This window comes from Rhamphochromis sp. 'chilingali' (assembly GCF_963969265.1).
Source record: "Rhamphochromis sp. 'chilingali' genome assembly, chromosome: 11".
NCBI lineage: Eukaryota > Metazoa > Chordata > Actinopteri > Cichliformes > Cichlidae > Rhamphochromis > Rhamphochromis sp. 'chilingali'.
In genome coordinates, this window is record NC_137938.1 from 12,081,487 (window position 1) to 12,101,554 (window position 20,068).

Consider the following 20,068-nt stretch of genomic DNA (forward strand, 5'->3'; position numbering starts at 1 on the left):
TCTGGGAGTGGAGAAAGAGTCTTTCAGCAGATGTAATGAAGAATGCTGTAGTACACAGAGGTGTACTTGTATGTGATTGTCCATTATAGTTTCATTTCATTACAAATATCAAAGAGAAAATAACTGCAACTCGGTCATAATGGTGAGGAAAATACACTTTTAAAATTGCACTGAACTGATACGACTCGTGCTCTCTTAAGATTGCATTCATGAAATGTTTACTGCACTCAAAGCGGAATGCAGTGCTAAAACAAAATGTTGTCTTCTAACATGCTTCTTTATCCTGCTCTTTTCCTTATCTTCTCACACAGGCCTCAAAGGTTTTTCATGTTAAAATAGAGTACTTTCTCCCAAATGTCACCAAGTAATTGCTTGTTGAGGACTATTGGGATTCTCTTTAATATTTTAAGGGTTTGACCTCACAATTTGAAGCACTTTGAGTAGACTTGTGTTGTAAACTGATGATTTTTAAACAAAACTAAATTAAGCTGACTTGAAGTGAATATACACAGCTATCTGAGCGAGTACAACAGTTTGTAGCTTTTCCAAAACTATGTGTGACTGTTAAATAGCTGGTGCCAGTGCTTTCATAAAAAGATAATATGTGAATCAGACAATTATAGTTGTGCCAAAGAATTCATAAATTGTACAGTTTTCTAATAAACACCACCTCTAAGTCCACCTCTCCAGTAACTATAAAGCAATTCAAAGGCAAATTACAAAAATATAAATATAAAATGCATGCAATATAAAACATTAAGTTTGTAAAGCATGCAAAGAAAAGCTGCAGAACAAAGACACCAATGGATTGAAAACTTGCTTAAGGAAGCACCAAGTAGCTTTCTGTACTGTAGTGCCTTACAGACCAATTACAGTAACATTATCTAATATAAAATATCAGTATGAGTCATTCAGATGGACTATCAGACAATGAGACTCCTTCCTCTTACTTAAACTTGGAACCATATATTTTTCAACACCAACACTAACTGAGCTCTGTAAACAGTTTTATAAACAGTTAAAGTTTTATGGCAGGCTTACATTTCAGACTTTATGATATAATTTTAGGGGATGAACACAAAACTTGCATTAAGTGTTGAGGAATTTTAGCCATTTAGCAGAAAAGTCAATGAAAAGTCAGTCAGTCTTTGTCCAAACCCATCTAGAAAAGCAAGAGTAGCTTTGGAAAAAAACATTTTAGAGAATATATAACTATGGTAAACCTGTATAATAAAGACAGGAAATAAAAGGTATGGATAACATTTTGAATGCCTTATGAACAGAGACTGAAGTGGCCCAGAATAATCTAAAAGGCCATTTCAGCACCTTCAGCTAATGAGCAATAAAATTTAACAGAATGCGCATTGGTGTCGCTTCCAGTGACGGCATGATACGGCTCAGTACATAATAAGAATAATTACATTTTCTGCTTAAGCTCTCAGCACATTCCATATTTCATTCTTGACCCTGTGATGGCTTTATGGTGCTGATATTATTAAAGTTACTAGCGCTAGCTAGAGGCTGTACTTTAGCCTGTTGTGCTACAGAACAGGAGTTTGAATAAATAGAGTAACTCGTTTTGTTTTGTCTTTTTTTTTTTTTTTAAATAAAGGTGGGTAATTTCGATTAACTTTTCACATAATTCAACAAATATCAGAAAACACACAAACTATGTCTGCGCATTTTGCCCCAAAATTCATTTTAGAGTTTTTAAATCAGACATGATGAGTTGCTGACTTGTGTTTTTGGTGAAACATCTTGCAAAACAAACTGAAGTATTCTCCTTTATATTATTCAAAAGTTCCATATAAATACTGCACTAGGCAGTTTGGTACAGTTTAGTGCAGGCTATGCCAGTTACTTTCAAACACTGTGTTGAAGTTAATAGTGACACACTAAGTTGGACTGGTACGGAGCAAGCTGTAGTGTTCATGGTCAATATTAGGCTGCGTCAAGTGTAGCATACATGAATTTCTATTTAAGAAGATGATGAAGATTAGATTCATCTCCCCAAATTCCATCTTTTATACTACCTTTAAAATATCTTGGGGTTAGAAATCGGCCATATAGCTTGTGAAACATGTGCTTATATCTTGTTGACTTCACTTAGCTAAATCCACAAAGAGAAATGGATATCATGGTAGCAACATCACATGGCAGCTTATCAAATAAGACTCTACTAGTGGCTCAAAACAAGTTAGAATGCAACTTATATCTAAGTAACTGTTTCCCCAAGCTATAACTCCTGATTACAAACCATAGGATATACTGTAATATCACCTGAAAAACAACAACAGAGCCAATGCAGTCCATGCACATGCACAGCACTGGATCACTACTGTCTATTAATGATATAAAAGAAGTAGAAACAACCAGATGCCTTTTTAAAGATACCTCAACCTCTCATTGATTATTTAATTTAAAACTATACAACTTTCAAACACTGCACACTGCATATTCTCTTGTTGTTCTGGTCTCACAGCCTTAACTGTGACCCACATTAAGTAGAGGATTACATTACTATGAATACGGATTATTTGGAATCTTTTCTCCTTGTGTGTGCTGCTGACCTCTCCAGATGACAGCACATTATTCATGTACTCCAAGAAGGACTCGTCTTTTATTTCGTTGTCAGTAAAGATGAAGCTGATGCCTTTTCCATGCTGGCCAGCTGTTCTGTACAAACTCTTCAGGTCATCCATCAGGTTGGATGTATTGTATGAGCTGGAAAAGAAAAGCATAAAATAAATATGCACACCCTTTCTTCACTAATAACTAATTTTACAGCTTCTAAAAATCATCCATACATAGTTAAATGCAATCAAAAAGTGCAGCAGCAGAAAACTAGATCGCACAAAAACTTTAATTCATCTATTTATGTGCCAATTTGCATGAAATTTCTCATGAGATTGAAGCTCAAACTACATTTATTGGTGAGAGCGGTTTAAAAAAAAAAGTGTCGGCGCCCCAGTTTGAGGCTTGGACGATGAAAGTGAAGCACATCTTAGCTTGAAAGTTCACCTGCTTTAGTGTGTGAATGTCAAATTTATTGAATTATAAAGAGGCAGATGAAAAATAAGTTAGAGGGAAAATGGAAGAAGCTGCAAATTGGAGATATTAACTGCATAAACAACATGAGAGAGAAACCACAGATTACTTTCATCTGGTTCTTTAATGATTATCAGTGAGATGAGATACTCCATCCTGTAGTTAATAAGAAATTATAACAACAGCCCTAAGTGGCTGGGAGTTACGCTGTGACTGCCAGACTAGATACGCATTGCTGGTTATTAAAAATAAACACACCTGTTCCCAACTCAACCCAGCAAAAGTGATGAGTTGACCAGTTTGTAAAAGAAGAAATAATATTTGAGGACAAAATAATGGCAGTTTGAGAACAATGAAGCTAGTTAAGCAAGATACAGGTAAAGAGTAACCTCTCCACTCAAGGGAGAAAAGCTGCTTAAGTGAAAAGTAACATTGTGTCAGCCATAAGGATAAAGAGCCCGGACACAGACAGCATGACTACTAGCCACTCAGGGCTGCTGTGATGATAGAAATGCTTCTTTATATGCAGTCTAGTGTGCTTCTAAGAATCCACTGCAGCATATATACCAAAATAAATGCTTTTAAAAAATCTCTAGTAGGAATAATAGTGTTAGGATAACAAAGTTTAAAAGAAATTGTGTACATTAAAGCAACAAGAAAGTCTAAGTTACTGTACAGACAGAGGGAGAGAAAGAGAGTAAATTGAGTTTGCATGAAATAAGAGAACTATCTGTACTGGATGTGCATCTGAAAATCAGTTTTATGTGTGTATCAGAGAGAGCAGATGAAAAAGAAGGAAGGGGACACACAATAGAGGTATCCGTTTTCACCAGGGATAGCTGTGAAGCTAAGAGGACAAACATGTGGTTCATTAATATTAATAGGAAACATTAAAATCTGTTTGGCGAACAAACCGGTGGAAAGTGTGACAATAAATGAATGTAGGGACTGAAGGAGGAAACTACTTGACAGGTTTGGAAGCACGAGTTAGTGATGGTGAGTTAGTATGTTAGTGAAGCCAGAGCTTCTGAGATATCATATAATTAGTATGATATCTGTACCTCTAATGAGAATATACTAGCTGCTGGGCCTGAGAGCTGATAATGCAGAATGTTTCTCATCAGTGACAAAGGTTCTGAGTTTAATGGTTTGATTATAGATGATTATATGATTAATGATTAGATTATAACTAAATCTAACGATTATAAAACAACTTTAGTTTGACATGTTTTGTGAAGGAATTACTCAGAAAAGGAAATCTGACAATGAAAGGTGTTACTACCACTCCACAATCCAATCCTTAGGAGGTTTACAACTTACACCACCCTACCTACATCATTAATAATATTAATATTAATTTTTGCCAGCACACTACCGTGTGAGCGTGATCTGGAAGATCTTGTATCCAGCTATGAACGAGGCCAATCTGGTCAGGCTCTGTTTGCCAGAACCCCCAACCCCCACCAGCAGGGCATTACCTCCCGGTGTTCGGATTATCCTCGACACCTACAAATACACACAGAGCTAGAGTCAAATAAGCATGTTTAGATTTGCAGTAAGTTGTAGGCAACAAAAGAAAATAGCAAGCAAAGTAGGAATACATTAAAAAGATAAAGTAGGAATCTGTGTCTGAGTGCAAATGTCTGGGAGTGAGCAACTGTTTGTGAACGCTCCACAATTTATACTCCTTGAAGTAAAACTGTTAGGATATTCCTTGGGCTTTAAGGTGGTGTGAAAACATTAATGGAGGACTTTGAAATGTAAAAACCCTGACTGATGAAAACGTTAGGAAGTGTAGATTATTTTGGTTGGCACAAACACGACAAAAAACTCTTTAGAGTACCTTGACCAAATGTATCATAGCATCCTGAAAGAAGACCATATCCATGCCAGTACCCCTAATACTTTCATTGTAATGGCTTAGGAACATGTTCAGACGGTCCTTTAAAGCCTCAAATGATTCAATAGGCTCGTACACTTTGGGCAAATCAAAGTCTGAGTCTTCTGGTTCTTCCCCTGTGAGGAAAAAAATGAAAGCAGGTCACAAAACTGAGAAAATCTCTTAAATATATATATATTTCAATATAGTCAGACTCAGTAGTACCTGTGGCCTCAGGGGCATCTCGCAAGAAGTCAACAAAATATCTTTCTGCTACATAGTCCACCATATTCTTGTGCTCTTCACCAAGATGTTCTTCCACCAGCTTTGCCAGAGCCTGGTCAAACCACTCCACATCATCAGGCATCGTGAATCGATCCGCTATCACACGCTTGCACTCATGTTTCCAAAGTGCCATCAACGTCTGGAAAATATATGTTACGTTATTTTTCTGTTAGACAGAAGGTAATTAGCTACATGGAATAAAGTAATAATAATAAGTAATAACAAAGTAATGACTGGTAATAGGTAAAAGCACTGGGGTAGCTTAGTTACTGCAAAACTGTATTACTAGTGTATTATTTGACTTAGGATTTTTAATGTGAAGTCAGACTGTCAGCCGATATTTTTAACCTAGTTATTTTTGACCTCAGCAAGCCTCCTGTGACAGCTCTTGCCACTCAGTTTCATACTGCTGCCACTTCCCCTGTTTGTCACTTACTCAGTCATGCATATTTGTCCTTGGAAAAATCCTGCATGTGTGACCAAAAAAAATGTTTCTCCAGTGGAAATCTCAACATGTTCTCAAGTTTTTCTTAACTACTTGTCATGTTAGAAATGAGGTAATTAAGCATGCAAAATACATCTCACCTGGACAGAGGTGACAACTTCAGCATTGGTGCTGAGCATGCCTTGCCAGATCCTGGAGAGATCCCTCAGGTTAAAGATGTAGTGGAACTTTGCAGGAGTCGGAAGCATCTTGACCTTAGTCAGCTGCCAGAGACGACGCGTGAGGGAAACCAAACGAGGTACAGTGCTCTGGACCTCCTCGCTAAAACCACGTCCTGTGTAAAAGTGGCCCTCACCGATCACGCCTGTGTCATAAAGTCGATGTTTAGAAAAGTTATATATTTTTTTCCAAAGTAAAGGATACAGTGTGTTTCGTGAAATCACTGTATGGTGGCATTTATTAGTACTTAGTTCATCCCTCTAACTTGCTGTGATATATATATGATTGGCAACTATATTACAAGCACACAACACCTACACAACTGTCTGGAAATGGTAAAATAAGAACAAATAAAATAATGTATGTCTCTCAGGACATACATTATACATTATGCCTTAGACCTTGTCATGTATGAACATGTAATGCGAAGTAATCCCCAAAATATAAATGACTGCAGAAAAATGACTTCTTGCAGTGTTTTACCCACCAAATATCTTGTCTATCGAAGCATTGGAGGGCAGCGTGCAGTTAAAGATTGAGAACTGCCTTTTCAGTCTCTGTGGTATGTCATTACGGCCCCCTCCAGGATGAATCATTGCTGCCAGGAACTGAACATCCACAATATTTGTGAACTCTCCAGGTTTTTCCAGATTGAAGAAACCATTCTGTTCCATCAGCTGCCTGACAATCTCATTAGTCACCTGTGATTGAAAGCAAGAAGCTTAAATCAAGAAAAGTTTTGTTTTTCATTTATTTATCATTAACCAGTATTATGAATGAAAAAACACCAGTAGAAATGTTATAATGACCTGGTCTCCCCACTCATTGATGACAGGCATGTTGATGTCATCTATAAAAATTGACATTTTCTTCCCAGCAGGCGGTCCATAAGTGGTCCCCATCCTCTTATCAACATAGCTCTCAACTGACCTCTAAAAAAAAGGAAAAAAGGGAGGGATGAGGCAAGAAAAAGTACAGCGAGATAAAGAAAGAGATCTTTTAATTTCAACTGAAATGTAATTCATCACAGATCATCAATATCACACATGTTCATATTCTTTAATGGCAAATGAACACAGTCATGGTGTTGGTTTTCATTATAGACCTGCTCTGTGCATAAGGCATTGCCAGGTTGGCAATGCCTTATACAACTGCCCCCTGCCTTGCATTGAAACGATCACTTTCTTCCTGTCTTTGGCTGTGTGACTGCTGTCTACTCTTACTACTTCAGCTGTATCTCATCACTCGATCGGTCCCTGAGTGTGCGCAGTAAGGAGCCTATAATATGCCTTGTTACTCAGCTGTATTCCGCCCTCTTTCCTAGTTTGTGTCTATTTTGGTTTCACTGTACTTTGCATCCATCCTTCATATCTTTTGTTTTTGGTTTTACTACTATTTGTATAAGCCTTCAGCTAATTCCTGTGTTTGATCTCTTGGTGTTACGTTCTGTTGCATCAGCTTTCATTTTTAAAGTTTGCTCTTTATTCTTGTTTACCTGCCTGTGGTGTTCTCCCCTCTTTAACTGAACGCTCCTTTTAAGTTAAAAATTCACAGAGTGACACACTTCTGTTTCTTCTAAATTAAGAGAAACGTAGGCAGGTGACCTGCTGCTTTACCTGGAACATTAGTGGTGTAGTAGCAGAAGAGAAGTTGAGACTCTTGCCTATGTGGGTCTCAGGGTCATACTTTGACATGTAGCTCTTGATGATAACAGTCTTGGCTGTTCCTTGCTCTCCAATTAGCAAAACAGCCTATAACAAACATATTTAGATTTGCCATCAGTCCAAATTATCCCAACTAACTTCCACGTTATAGGATAACATGAGAAGGACGACAGTAGAACAAGACCGCGAACAGTTAACGGTGTCCTCCAATGCAAGAGAGGCACGTCTACGGCATATTCTATGAGGAAAGATCAAAGGGAAAGTAAGAGCATATCCTCTGCGTCTGCTGAGCATAAACACATGATGCTGGTTTTGTAGTTACATTTAAATGTTTATCCAAAGTTTACTTCAGGTTGTCTCTCTGGAGAAAGTACATGACTCATTGTCAAAGTCTAAAAACAGATGAGACCTTCATAAATGTAAATATAGAGGATTTAGAAAAGACACAAAACACTCAAGAACAGGAAGGTCAGATTAGACTTTGAAAACAGAAAACAGCTAAAAAGAGCCTTGCACAATTATCCAAAAACTAAAACTAAGATTGCTTGTGCCAGAATGATGGGAAAAGAAAAGTATGTGGAACATCATCACATTGTCTATCAAACATGGAGAAGGCAGTTTAACACTACGCGTTAAAGCATGCGCGTGTAGGCTGTCACTGGAAGCGGGTCACTAGTGTTTGCTGATGATGGAAATTACTCTAACTGGTAACCATACCTTGCCTTGCTTTGCAATAGTCTGGGTTAGGAAGTCTGTTCTAACGTTGTCCACATTGGGGACCAAAATTGAGCTGTACTCTGGTGTGAATTCAGATGGATAAATGTATTCCTCCACTCTGGTGTTCCAATGGACCCAATGACCTGGAAAAATATTTAATTTAATTTTAATAAGATAAAGCTTGTTGTAGAGATCAACACAAAATATGAAAAAAAAATAAATTCAAAATAATATTAATCCAAGGATATTAATTTAGTTTATCACTAAAAATAATTTTATATACACATATGTACTTTCCATAAGTACAACATGAGACATAATGTCTCTGCCTACCCAGTAACTAAACAACGCCATCTGACTGAAAGTTAATGAAGCCATGCTTACCATCTGCTGTGACATAGTAGTCAAACATGGTGTCCTCACTGTCAGGAGGAATGTCTGGCAAGTTTAGATGAATACTCTTGTTTCCTCTAAGCCAGATTTCCATCTTCCTCCGATCATCCAGTTCAAGTACGGCCCCAGCGCTCCACATTAGTGCAAAGACATAAAGCCGCTCCAAGAACTCTCTGGATAAATCGCCACACTGCTCCTGTAAATTGATATCCATTTTAAGATGAGGAAATTCAGGGATCATTAAAAGAACCCAAAAAGGAGATGAGCACTTCATAAGTTAGGCCAAGTCTATGAAACTGAACATACAAAATATATGGACAAAACTATGAGTCCCAGTCTGTATAATGGGTATAAATGTGCTTAAAAAGGTTTTGAAAACATAAATACAAGTTGGTCTCACTATAAATTTCCACTTCTACTTCAAGAGTCACTTATCAATGAAATATTCATTAGCTGCTGTTCGTGTGCATGTCCAGTGGATGGGAATACCTCACCTTAGGTGGTATGAGTCCCTGTAGCATGTTTATGCATTGCATGATTACAAAGGCCTCTAGCATGTCCATTTTGAACTCTAGTGACTGCACGCAGAAGCGGTAGAGCTCGGAGAAAGACGAAGAGAAGAGCTTTCTCAGTATCTCTGCCTCATGTGGGGACCGTTTCTTCAACCAGCCCTAGAAGCAGCAACAGCATGACTCTATTTAGTCAAAACTACATGCAGTGCACAGGTTTTAAATTATATGATTCACAAGTAAATATTGCCTTAAATATACCTTGATTTCAAACTTTTACGAAATGAAACAAAAATAATTACAACCGGTTTTTCACCTCTAGTATGGGGATCCAGGTGAGCACAGAGGAGCTCATGAACACCATGCCATTGCGTGAGACGGTGGCTGGAGAGGCATTGTCGATGTTATGCGGCTCAAATACCACCTTGCAGTTGGGAGCCATTGGTATTCGGTCTCCATTTGCGAGTGTAAGAGTTCTGTTGTCATCCAAAACTGAATTTAGGTTTTCAATCCAGATGGCGTCAACTGGCCCATCCAGCACTATCCAGATGTGCTCTCCTGTGAGGGAAACAAAGTGTTTGTTTACATGATTACGAAAATGAGGTGGTATGAAGACCTTGTGCTGTCACCCTCAAGCAAAAATGAGCTACATTTCTGAATATGAATTTAGTGCAGACAAAAGAGTTCAAAATGTTTTCTTGGCTAACCAGCAATCATGAGCTATCAGTTTGCAAGAAAAACAACAACTGAGTCATTTATTTTGTGGAATTTTAAATATGAACAAAGAAATCCGTTTCTCCTCGCTCTCCTCCCAGTTGGAAAACATCCAAAAACAGAAACACAAAAGACAAATTGCGTCTGAAACAAGCAAAAGGCTGACGTTGTCTGACGTTCAGGCAATATCGCACGATAAAGCTGCTGTTTGAATGTGGTTTACACTCTAAATGCTGAGAAATCAGTTCCTTTGAATATGACTACTACATGAGCACGTGTTTTACACAGAAGTTACCAGATGATACACACAAGGCTGTTTCTGCATCAGTTAAAACACAATGAGCGTGGACAGCACACAGCTGTTTTCACAAAGTACTTCTTTTCTTTGAGGAATATCTACTTGACCCAGGAGCTGCTGCCCTGTCACATTGCCACATCTACTTTTCTACACTGGAATTCACTCTGTCCAAAGTAGCAAGCTCTGCAAATGAACAGGGAGTAGCAGCAGGAAAATAATGCAAATACGCAGAGAACACCCCACTCATAGAGATGCAAAACACCATCAGAACAAGTAATTAATAGATGAGATGTGTACTTAGACGCATAAAAGCAAACATGGAATGCATACGCAATTGCCCGCAGACATTTTTAATTATCCGTGTAAGCTTAGAACTAAATAGGAAGATTAAACAGAGCTTTGTTTCCTTTGAACCTTCCAACGTTGTCCCAACGTATTAATACTTAATTGCAATAACCTACTTGAACTGGTTTGTCAAAGTTCTCATGGAAAACAATGTTTACCAATGATTTTTTGCTTTATTAATACCCAAGTGTGACATATGTGCACAATAAGAAACTTTTTGGACCTTTCTTTGCTCTCAGTGTTTTCCTCCACAGTGTAGAGAAGATGCCATCAGTCCAGTCATTTGTGGCCACATCTAGTCTGCCAAACATCTGAGGTGCAGTAATGGCTTTGGGGTTCATGCGCATCTCTCTGTGAGAATGACCACATTCTGGAAGAAAATTAGATATTAGCAGAAACATGTTCTGTTTTCCTAAAGTTAATATAATGGATAATATAATACTTTAATGGAGCAATAATTATATTAAACACATGACAAGGTCACAAAAGTAACAATATTACCCTAAAAATATGTAGATTTAATAAGATACCCCATAAATTAAATAGATATCTCGTCCCAGTATGAGTATATTTCTTCGGTTATTCTGTTCACATATTCGTGTCTACAGTACAATAGATTCAAAACAAGCTTACCACAAGTTGGTGTCTTTTTCTTTAAGCTCACATGCGACAAAATACACTAAATCCTACCTGTCATAGCTTTCATAAGCGTGTGTATACAAGTTGTCTTTCCAGCCCCACTGGGCCCCAGGGCCATCATGCCATGTCGGACTCTTTGAGTCTCGTACAGCTGGATGACCTTTAGCTTCCAAGGAGGATGGTTGATTAGGCCTGCATCCTCCACCTGAAGAAACAAAGTAGTTACAATTCCAGCTATTTTTGTAACAATAATGCTTTTACTGTATTTACAAGTATAATAACTTAGTATACAGTCGTGGTAAAAAGAAAGCACACCTTCAGTCAATTTTAAGGTTTCACACATCAAAACATCTTTTTTTTTTAAATTAAAAAAATGAAGCCAAAATGCAGAAGCAATATATGAAAAACTAAACTAATACTATCAAATGCACTTGCTTAACTGATCAGCAACAAAACAGCATAAAATCTAAAAGTTCCAACTTTTAATTGCATCTCTCCCTTCCTGCACTGTTTTTCACAAGTCCTCGGGTTAGGTCCTTTACAAATAATAAATGCCACTATTTGTATCCTTCTCGATGTCCTGTCCTGAGGTCTGACATGACAAATACGGCGGCCTCACTCTCCATTAGGCTTTTGGACCGTCTTACTCAGCCTTCGCATTTCTCTTTCTGCCTCTTTCCATTGTTTCCCCTTCCTGTTCCCCCCATCTTGCAAACTTGGTGTTACTGTGGATTTTCACTCTCCTCGTCAATAACAGATAAATCCATTCTCCAAACTCTCCTACCTGTTTGTCAATGGCAGCTTCTAGTTCAGGGTAGCCCGCTTTGTCAAGTTGGATGCCCGGGAAGAGGTCTTCAATCAAGCTCAGAAAAAGTGGCTCATCCTCATCGATCTAAACACATGTGCACACAAATTTGCAAAACCCAGTGAAAACATGAAATATCAGCATGGTTATCTTTTTGATGCCCTATTGTGTACATTGTAGACTTACCAGTTTTGAAAGGTTCATGTCCCTTAGAACCCTCATGACAATGGTAGACTCTGTATCACTGGGGTTGGCTCGCTTGGCTGCTCCCAGAGTTCGCAGAACTGACAGAATGTTGCGCAGGCCAAAATCATAGTGAACCTGAACATTCATAAATATCATTTTAGTTTCATTTACATTAATGGAAACCCGTGCAACCTTGTTGTTAAGTCATGTGACAATGATACCTCCTCCAAACTAACTCCTTTTCTGACCCCATTCCTACAAGCATCACACTCTATTTTCAGCAGCCTGTGTGTCAGTAAGACTTTTTATGCATTTTTAGCTGCAGCTTGTTTATGCTCCCACACTCAGTGCAAGTTCTACCACTTTCCACTTGTTACTGCAAGGTTAAAAGGAAGATCTTCAATTTTTATACCTGCTTGGACAGTTGCTCCTCGCACAGCTTGTAAAGCGTGAAGAATTTGCGTGCAAGCTCCATGTTGTCGATAAACCCACAACTGGCCAGTTTTACCCTAATAATGATTTGACGGTCTGGAACCATCATGGCCACGGAGCGGAAGTTGATCTTCAGGTTTTCAGGAAGCTCCTGACGACCTGCATAACCTGGATTCTGATTACATGGAGAATAACAAAAAAAAAGATATTAATGGAGTAAAACAGAAATAAAACATTTAATGATAATTAGGAGTAAATGCTACATTGCCCATTCTACTGCATTAGAAATTTAGATCAGTGGTCCCCAACCCCCGGGCCTCGGACCGGTACCGGTCCATGAGTCGTTTGGTACCGGGCCGCGAGAGTTGAGGCTCAGGTGTGAAATGTATGGTTTTCAGGGTTTTTATCGGTTTTCTGCGTTATTTTGTCATCGTTTTTATCGTTAACTCAGTTTTCCTGGGTCTTTTCACGTGTGTTATGAATAACTCTTCTATTTTTCAGTAGCGGTACTAGTTTTATTTTGTTGTATTTTTCCGCGACACCTTAAAGGCCGGTCCGTGAAAATATTGTTGGGCATAAACCGGTCCGTGGCGCAAAAAAGGTTGGAGACCGCTGATTTAGATGACAGACTAGAATGCAACAACAATGAAACTAAATGGATGAAGTTTATACTGGAATGTAGTTCATCTTCATCACAAACGCTATCCTTCAACTTCAGCAGACACAGCCTGTTTCACAAAGCTTGTCTATACTAATGTACACACACACACACACACACACACACACACACACACACACACACACACACACACACACACACACACACACACACACACACACACACACAGAATAAAAAAGAGGAAAATGATCTCTGACCCCTCTCGCCACAGGGAGGAATTATTCCACTGTTATGTTTAATGACTTGCCTCAGGACAGCAAATGAGGCAAGGAGATAAAGCGATTTAACTATTACTCTAAGAAATAAATCACATGAAATAGCAGGCAGAGCCCAAAGTTTAATTCAAAAACTGACTTATAAAATATTACATGTTAGAGTTCAATTTAGTGTTATTTGTGATTCATTTCAGTTTTCAAGATTAAAAATTTTGCTTTAAAAAAAAAGGAATCATTATGCGATAAATCTAACAGCCAAGAGTAAATATTGATGTCCATGCATGCACAGCATGTCCAGGCACCATCTGAAACAGATACAGTTCATACACTTCAATATTCATTCTGTTAACTAAGGTGTCATTTACTGATGTTAAGAACTGCCTCCTTTAGATATTTCCTCTGACCAGTCAAATAGATATTAGCAGTCTTGTTCTACTTCCATCACTAACCATGGTAAGGAAGATGCCAAACTCTGGGTTCATGTCCACATTGTCTCCATCTGTGAAGACAAAATTTTTGCGACGTTCCTTCTTGCAGGTGAGAACTATCGCGATCTGCTGGGCTGCCACAGAAAGAACTGGGAGGTCGATGCGGTTGAACTCGTCAAAACAGCCCCACGAACCAGACTGAGCCAGACCTGGTAAATCACATAAACACAGAGCTATGGTCCGTCCGCTGCAAACAAATAAGATATCTGACATTACATATTGTGTGATTGTTGTTTTTTTTTATCTGTATTGTTATGATTTATTAGCAAAAAAAAAACCCCCACAGGTCTATAACCTGATAACTCAAACCCTTAAACTTCTTTCTGGGTATATATTTATTGTCACGGTCCTGGGTCGGTGACCCAGTGTTTTGAGTTTTGTTGTGTTTTTGATCTGTGAGTTCATCATGGTTATCACTGTTAGTGTTTTGGTTTCTGTCTCAGTATTTCTAGCTCTCTAGTTTGTTGCTCTGTGATTTCTAGTTCTTGTTCCCGTGTCCCTATGTTCAGTGTCAAGTCTGTGTCTCTGTGCCTGTTGTGCTTCCAGTGTGTCTGGTTTTGCTTCACCTTGTCTCGTTAGCTCTGATTTCTCCCCGAGCTGTGTTTCCCTCCTGTCTCCCGTTCCCTGATTGCTCCAGTCCTGTGTTTTCCTTGCTCTGTGTCATGTCGTACCCTCACCATGCTGTCTGTTTTTTCCCCTCCGAATTCCTGAGGAAATTCTAGTTCCCAGTCCTGGTTTGTTTTCCTAGTTTGTGCTTCTTAGTTTTTAGACTCAAGTGTCCAGTTTAGTTTCGAGTTTTCTAGTTTGGGGTTTTGGTTTGTTTTTTGTGAAGTTTAATCTTTATGTAAAGCCTCCCAGCAATAAACGCTGCCTCTTTAAGTTGATTCTGTCTCATGAGTTCTGCAATTGGTACGTACTTCCTGCTTGCCACACAGTCTATCATGACACTTATAGCATGACTTTACTTAGTGATTCTCACCTTTAAATATTCTCCCCAAGCCTCTGAAGTCCATCTGGTCAGAGCAGTTGAAGACCACAACGTACTTTCCCAAACAGCGACCCATGTCTTTTATGGTCTCGGTCTTTCCTGATAACAAAAGGCAACATTTTCACAGCCTAAACTGAAATGCAACCATTTGTATGCTGATAGAAAACCTGACAACAAATGATCTCATAATAGAAACTATCAAAGCTAACTCTGTAATGAAGCCGTTCCCGACTGAGATAGCTGTGTTGTTTGATTCTTCATTTAAATGACCTGAGTTGTATAGAGTCTAGAAGGGTAAATTATCTATATTTAAAATGGTTAAATTCAATTACTTTAACACTTGGCAAACCTTGGAACAGCTTTTTAACATGTCTGTCCCATTCCGAAATCATAAGTTTTGAATACCAGTTCTAGGTTTTCATTCCTATAAAATGTTGCATTTTCTTTTTGATTCAATGTAATTTCCAAAAAATAGATAGATACTGTGTGACTAATTTTCATACCTGTTCCAGCTGGACCAGCAGGTGCTCCACCCATACTCATACCAAGAGCTTGGGCTAAAGTGATGTAACACCTGTCCAATTGTAGACACACAAACATAATAACAATCTAATTTCATAAATCATGAATCATTTCATAAATTCATAAGCTAATAATATCCATACTCAAAATGACCACAAATGAACGTGATCTCATTCTCCACAAGGTTCAAGGATTAAGCTTTAGAACCCTGCCCCTGAAGCTGATGGGGATTCAGCGATTTGCTCAAGGACACATCAGCAATCAGGATGACTGACAACAGGACCTAGCCCTCTGGTCACTGGTCTCCATCTTCATTACAATGACTGACCTCGGGGTAAAAATCATGGTAAAGCTGGGATACTGACATATTTTCTCTCCTTCAGCAGATACAGATTAATTCTGACCACTCCGTAACCAGATTTACTTTTTTCATCCCAGCATCTTTTTTGCCACAATTTAGGACCACTTGCACCTTTCCCTTTTTTAACGTGATGTGGTGGCAGCGAGGAGGTAGGACAATGATAGCAAGCAAAACAAAGAAGAAAGACAGCATGAGAAAATGATGGAAAAGCAGAGCTGTCTTGGCGCCTCTAGCCATAAGGCCAGCATGCCACTTTTTTGGAGAGCTGCTGTCTGATGTTAGATGGTAACTCCCTCCCTAGTGCTGTCCTCTCACATCTCCTCCTTGTCTCTCCTCATCTTTTTTTCCCTCCTTGTCTCTTCTCATATTTTACCCTCTGTGTCTGTTACTAAGACACTTCTTGTTGTTGGACTGCTGTCTCCCTCACTCTGTCTGATCCTCTTTCCTTTTCTTTCTGTCATTCATATCGCCTGTTAGTTACAGATGTGATGATCGCTGTGTAAGACTGCTTCATCCTGCTTCATCCTGCTTTCTAATTTCTCATCCTCACAGTCCCCGAGTTGTCTTTTTTTCTTTGCTTTACAAATCCAGTCATTAGTCAACCACAGAAAGTTTAATCCATTTCATGAAACTTGACATTACAACGAACAATCACGGTCAAGTTTTCAGCATAAATCTAGAGTGGGTTCCTAAAATAACTGATGCATGATGCAGCATGCATTTCTGACTTAGTTACAAAGGCAGGGTCACGTTTTCTGTACAGTCACTCCAAGGTTACACTGTCTTTGTTTAAACTGCAAAAAAGAAAAGTTATACTGCTGTTTTTTTCCTTTATTTTCTTATTAGTGTGTGTGCATATGACTTTTGCCATTATGATACATTTTACTGACGTATGTCTGCTTTACCTGTCCGTCAAAGGTGTAATGACAAGCCTTTCGGTACACCCCAAGAATTCATTCTGGTAGACAAAGCCCACATCTGTAATGTTGATGATCATCTTGTCTGAGTCCTCATTGAAGTAGAAACGGCACTGCTTCAGCCATTCAAAGTCACTGGAGCTTTTGACATGCAACCGGCACTAGGTGGAGAAAGGGTAGCGATAAGAGACAGGGAAAGAGGGAAAGAGAGGGCAGAAGGAGACAAGGGGATGGAAACAGAAGTGAAGGGAGAAGGGAGATGGCATGTGAAGAATAAGAAATTGAAGGGCACCACTCAGAAGATTATTTGAAAAGAGAGATGAAAGCCAGATAAAAGAGGGGAAGAAAGGTGGAAGGGCGGGATGTGTGAGGAGGGATTTCGGTGACAGGAGGGTAACATTAAAAGGGTGGAAAGAGAAGAGAAGCAAGAAAGTGGAGGATGAACGAAGAGGTCATGAAGTGAAATGGGAAGAAAGGAAGGTAAAGGATAGGGGAGAGTGAAAAGGAGGGAAGAGAAAAGTCCAGCAAGTTAAAATGATGCAAATGGGAAAAAGTACAAAATGAATTAGAATAGTAATGAATAGAAGAGATAAAAAGCAGAATATGTGTGAGAAAAAATACAGTGGGGGTAGAAAAGTAGCAGTGTGATATATTATTGGAGAGGAAATAAGGTGAGGCAAAAATGTGTTTAGAAACAAACAGGACAAAGGAACATGAGCAGGACAAATTAATGGTATGAGCTAAATAAATACAAATGATTTTAGAAAGAACTGAAAAAACACATCCAAATAAAGTTTCTTCAAACTGCTTCTATTAACCTTGGGGTTCAGCAACATGCTTATTCTGCCTTAAGTGGAGATTCAAACACAGTCGTGACTTTAAATATTACTTGACTGCCATTAAAACCCCTCTGACTACTTTCGACAGAATTTACTCGCTGCAGTAAACAACATTTTGTATTCTGACATGGCAGCCCTTGGGAGTCTGAATATCAAACACAGTTTACAGAGTGGTTGCTATTTTGAGCCGGAGATTCTAATCTTGAACAGAAATTGCAAAGCGTTCATGTGCACAGTTCAGCGTCAGTCTAACTGATCCCAGCTCGGATGTCTCTGGCCTCTTTTCACCGAATGATCAACATACTCACCAGTTCATCAAATATGTCCCTCTGGTGGACATGAATAGTGATGAGGGTCTCATACTTGGTCCTCTCCACAGCCTCCAAGTCTCTTGTGGTCATGTCAATCAGGGTGTTAAGGAGATCCAGGAAGAACTGGTTGGTTTTGGACATGATGCGACGATCGTATCGGGCATTGGTCAGAGCTTCTTCTGAGTCCCTTGTCCAAATCATCTGAATACCCAGTAACCCCACCTACATTAATGTGCAAAAAACAAAACACATCAAAATGGTCAAATGTACCGATGACCTTAGAAATCTAACTATTGTTTTGATGAAGGAATACTATAGCAGTTTAGTACCACACCCCAAGATTTACAGAGAAAATAACAGCCCCAATTCCCAAAAGTTGGGATGCTGAGTACAATATAAATAAAAACAGAACGCAATGATTTGCAAATCTCAATAACCCATATTTTAGTCACAACAGAACATAGAAACAATAACAAATACTTATAGAAAACACACCCTTTTAAGAAAAAAAATACTTGTTCACTTTTAACAACAGTCAGTAAACATCTGGGAACTGGGGAGACCAGCAACTGTACGTGGGTAAGGAATATTGCCCAGTTCTATTCTGACACAGGATGTTTCCAGGTGGTGAACAGTCTGGACTGATGAAAGGCAGTTAAAAACCCAGAGTATCCTTCTACAAAGTATGCGATTTAGCTGAAATATGCAGGTTGTTCCCTGAAAAAGACAGGGACATGACTGGATTGGAGCATATTTTGCTCTAAAACATTTAGATACTTTTCAGCAATGGTGGTATCTATCCAGATGTGGAAGCTGCCAGTTTCATAGGCACTAATGCACCCCCATACCATGAGAGAGAGCAGAAAAAGACAGATTGCGTGAGGATGTGGTCTCCATGTTGTATAAAAAGTTTTCCACATTGGCTCAGTCAGTGTTAAATGACCTCTGGTCCAGAGAATATAACGGTGATTCTGGATCATGTTCACACATGGCTTTTTCTTTGCAGCATAGAGCTTTAGCCTGTACAGCAAACTGTGCTCCCACACATTGATTTTCTGGAGGTGTTCCTGAGCCCATGCAGTGATTTCCATGACAGAATCAGGTCTGTTTGTAATGCAGTGCTGCCTGAGGGTCTGAAGCTCGCAGGCATCCAATATTGATTTTCAGCCTTGCACACAGAGATTTCTCCAGATACTTGAAATCTTTTGATATCACGTAACGTAGATGACGGGAAATTCATATTTGCAATTTTACACTAAAGAACATCATTCTGTAATTGTTCTACAATTTTAGTTTTTTGCAGATTAGTGAAACTCAGCCCAATTCTTTCATCTAACATGCTCTATTTATATCCATTCATATTACTGAGCTGTTGCCAGATATCCTAATTAGTTGCAAAATGTTCCAGCTGTTTTTTTTACTACCACTAATTTATCCAGACTCTTGTTGGCTGTCGTTGTAGTCATTAAATTCAAAATGAGCCAATATTTTATCTCAAAATAGTTTTCTCAGTTTTAAACATTTGCTAGATTTCTTATATGGGTTTATAAGACTTGCGAATCATTGCATCCTATTTTAACTTACATTTTGGAGCATCCCAACTTTCTTTAGAATTTATTTTGGAGTTTATTACAATGTTCATAGTAGATTGCCTCTTTAGGCTACACAGGTTTCTGTTTTTGAGCAGCGCCGTCCTTGCTCCACAAGGATAGCCAGTTGTGGTCGAATCAATGTTTTAAAACGTTTGCGGATTAGTTCCTGGATTTGGACAATGACTTACTTGAGATGGGAAGGAGTTGAGGAAGTCAATTAGCTGGAAGCCAGAGTCCTGGATAGCCAGAGCAGCTTGTCTGATCACAAGGTGCAAAGACCTCTGGGATTCTTTCAGCAGAGCATTGAGCCACACCTCCACGTTCCCTTCAGCTGTGACGGGACGATCCAGCTCCACAGTCTCTCCCTCGCGTGATGACACGGCCAGAATGCGGTCATATATCTGTGAAAGGCAACACTGATTAGATCGATTATTATAACTACAATGATGAAGTTATTTTTCTTATAAAAAGTATATTTTTCAAATTCTACATTACTCTGATTAGTTCATTCAATTTGACATTAAAGCAGCTATTATATTTTATTACTTTCATGTTACAATCACATATTTTTCAGAAGG

The 20,068-nt window shown here is 38.8% G+C and overlaps 1 protein-coding gene across 2 annotated transcripts in view; it reads right to left on the minus strand.

The window, feature by feature from the left end:
- dnah5 (dynein, axonemal, heavy chain 5) overlaps nucleotides 1-20,068 on the minus strand; it is a 128,434-nt gene that overhangs the window by 81,666 nt on the left and 26,700 nt on the right. For both annotated transcript variants that reach the window (XM_080895545.1, XM_080895544.1), the window contains 23 exons: nucleotides 19,679-19,891; nucleotides 17,896-18,120; nucleotides 16,737-16,909; nucleotides 15,452-15,522; nucleotides 14,940-15,047; nucleotides 13,922-14,109; nucleotides 12,559-12,753; nucleotides 12,147-12,281; nucleotides 11,940-12,047; nucleotides 11,207-11,360; nucleotides 10,740-10,886; nucleotides 9,476-9,717; nucleotides 9,145-9,321; nucleotides 8,642-8,846; nucleotides 8,258-8,400; nucleotides 7,493-7,627; nucleotides 6,686-6,808; nucleotides 6,364-6,577; nucleotides 5,798-6,021; nucleotides 5,153-5,351; nucleotides 4,892-5,064; nucleotides 4,424-4,554; nucleotides 2,571-2,724 (listed from right to left, as the gene is read on the minus strand). In XM_080895545.1, coding sequence (XP_080751671.1) covers nucleotides 2,571-2,724; nucleotides 4,424-4,554; nucleotides 4,892-5,064; nucleotides 5,153-5,351; nucleotides 5,798-6,021; nucleotides 6,364-6,577; nucleotides 6,686-6,808; nucleotides 7,493-7,627; nucleotides 8,258-8,400; nucleotides 8,642-8,846; nucleotides 9,145-9,321; nucleotides 9,476-9,717; nucleotides 10,740-10,886; nucleotides 11,207-11,360; nucleotides 11,940-12,047; nucleotides 12,147-12,281; nucleotides 12,559-12,753; nucleotides 13,922-14,109; nucleotides 14,940-15,047; nucleotides 15,452-15,522; nucleotides 16,737-16,909; nucleotides 17,896-18,120; nucleotides 19,679-19,891 — 3,837 coding nt within the window. The remainder of the gene's footprint in view (nucleotides 1-2,570; nucleotides 2,725-4,423; nucleotides 4,555-4,891; nucleotides 5,065-5,152; nucleotides 5,352-5,797; nucleotides 6,022-6,363; nucleotides 6,578-6,685; nucleotides 6,809-7,492; nucleotides 7,628-8,257; nucleotides 8,401-8,641; nucleotides 8,847-9,144; nucleotides 9,322-9,475; nucleotides 9,718-10,739; nucleotides 10,887-11,206; nucleotides 11,361-11,939; nucleotides 12,048-12,146; nucleotides 12,282-12,558; nucleotides 12,754-13,921; nucleotides 14,110-14,939; nucleotides 15,048-15,451; nucleotides 15,523-16,736; nucleotides 16,910-17,895; nucleotides 18,121-19,678; nucleotides 19,892-20,068) is intronic.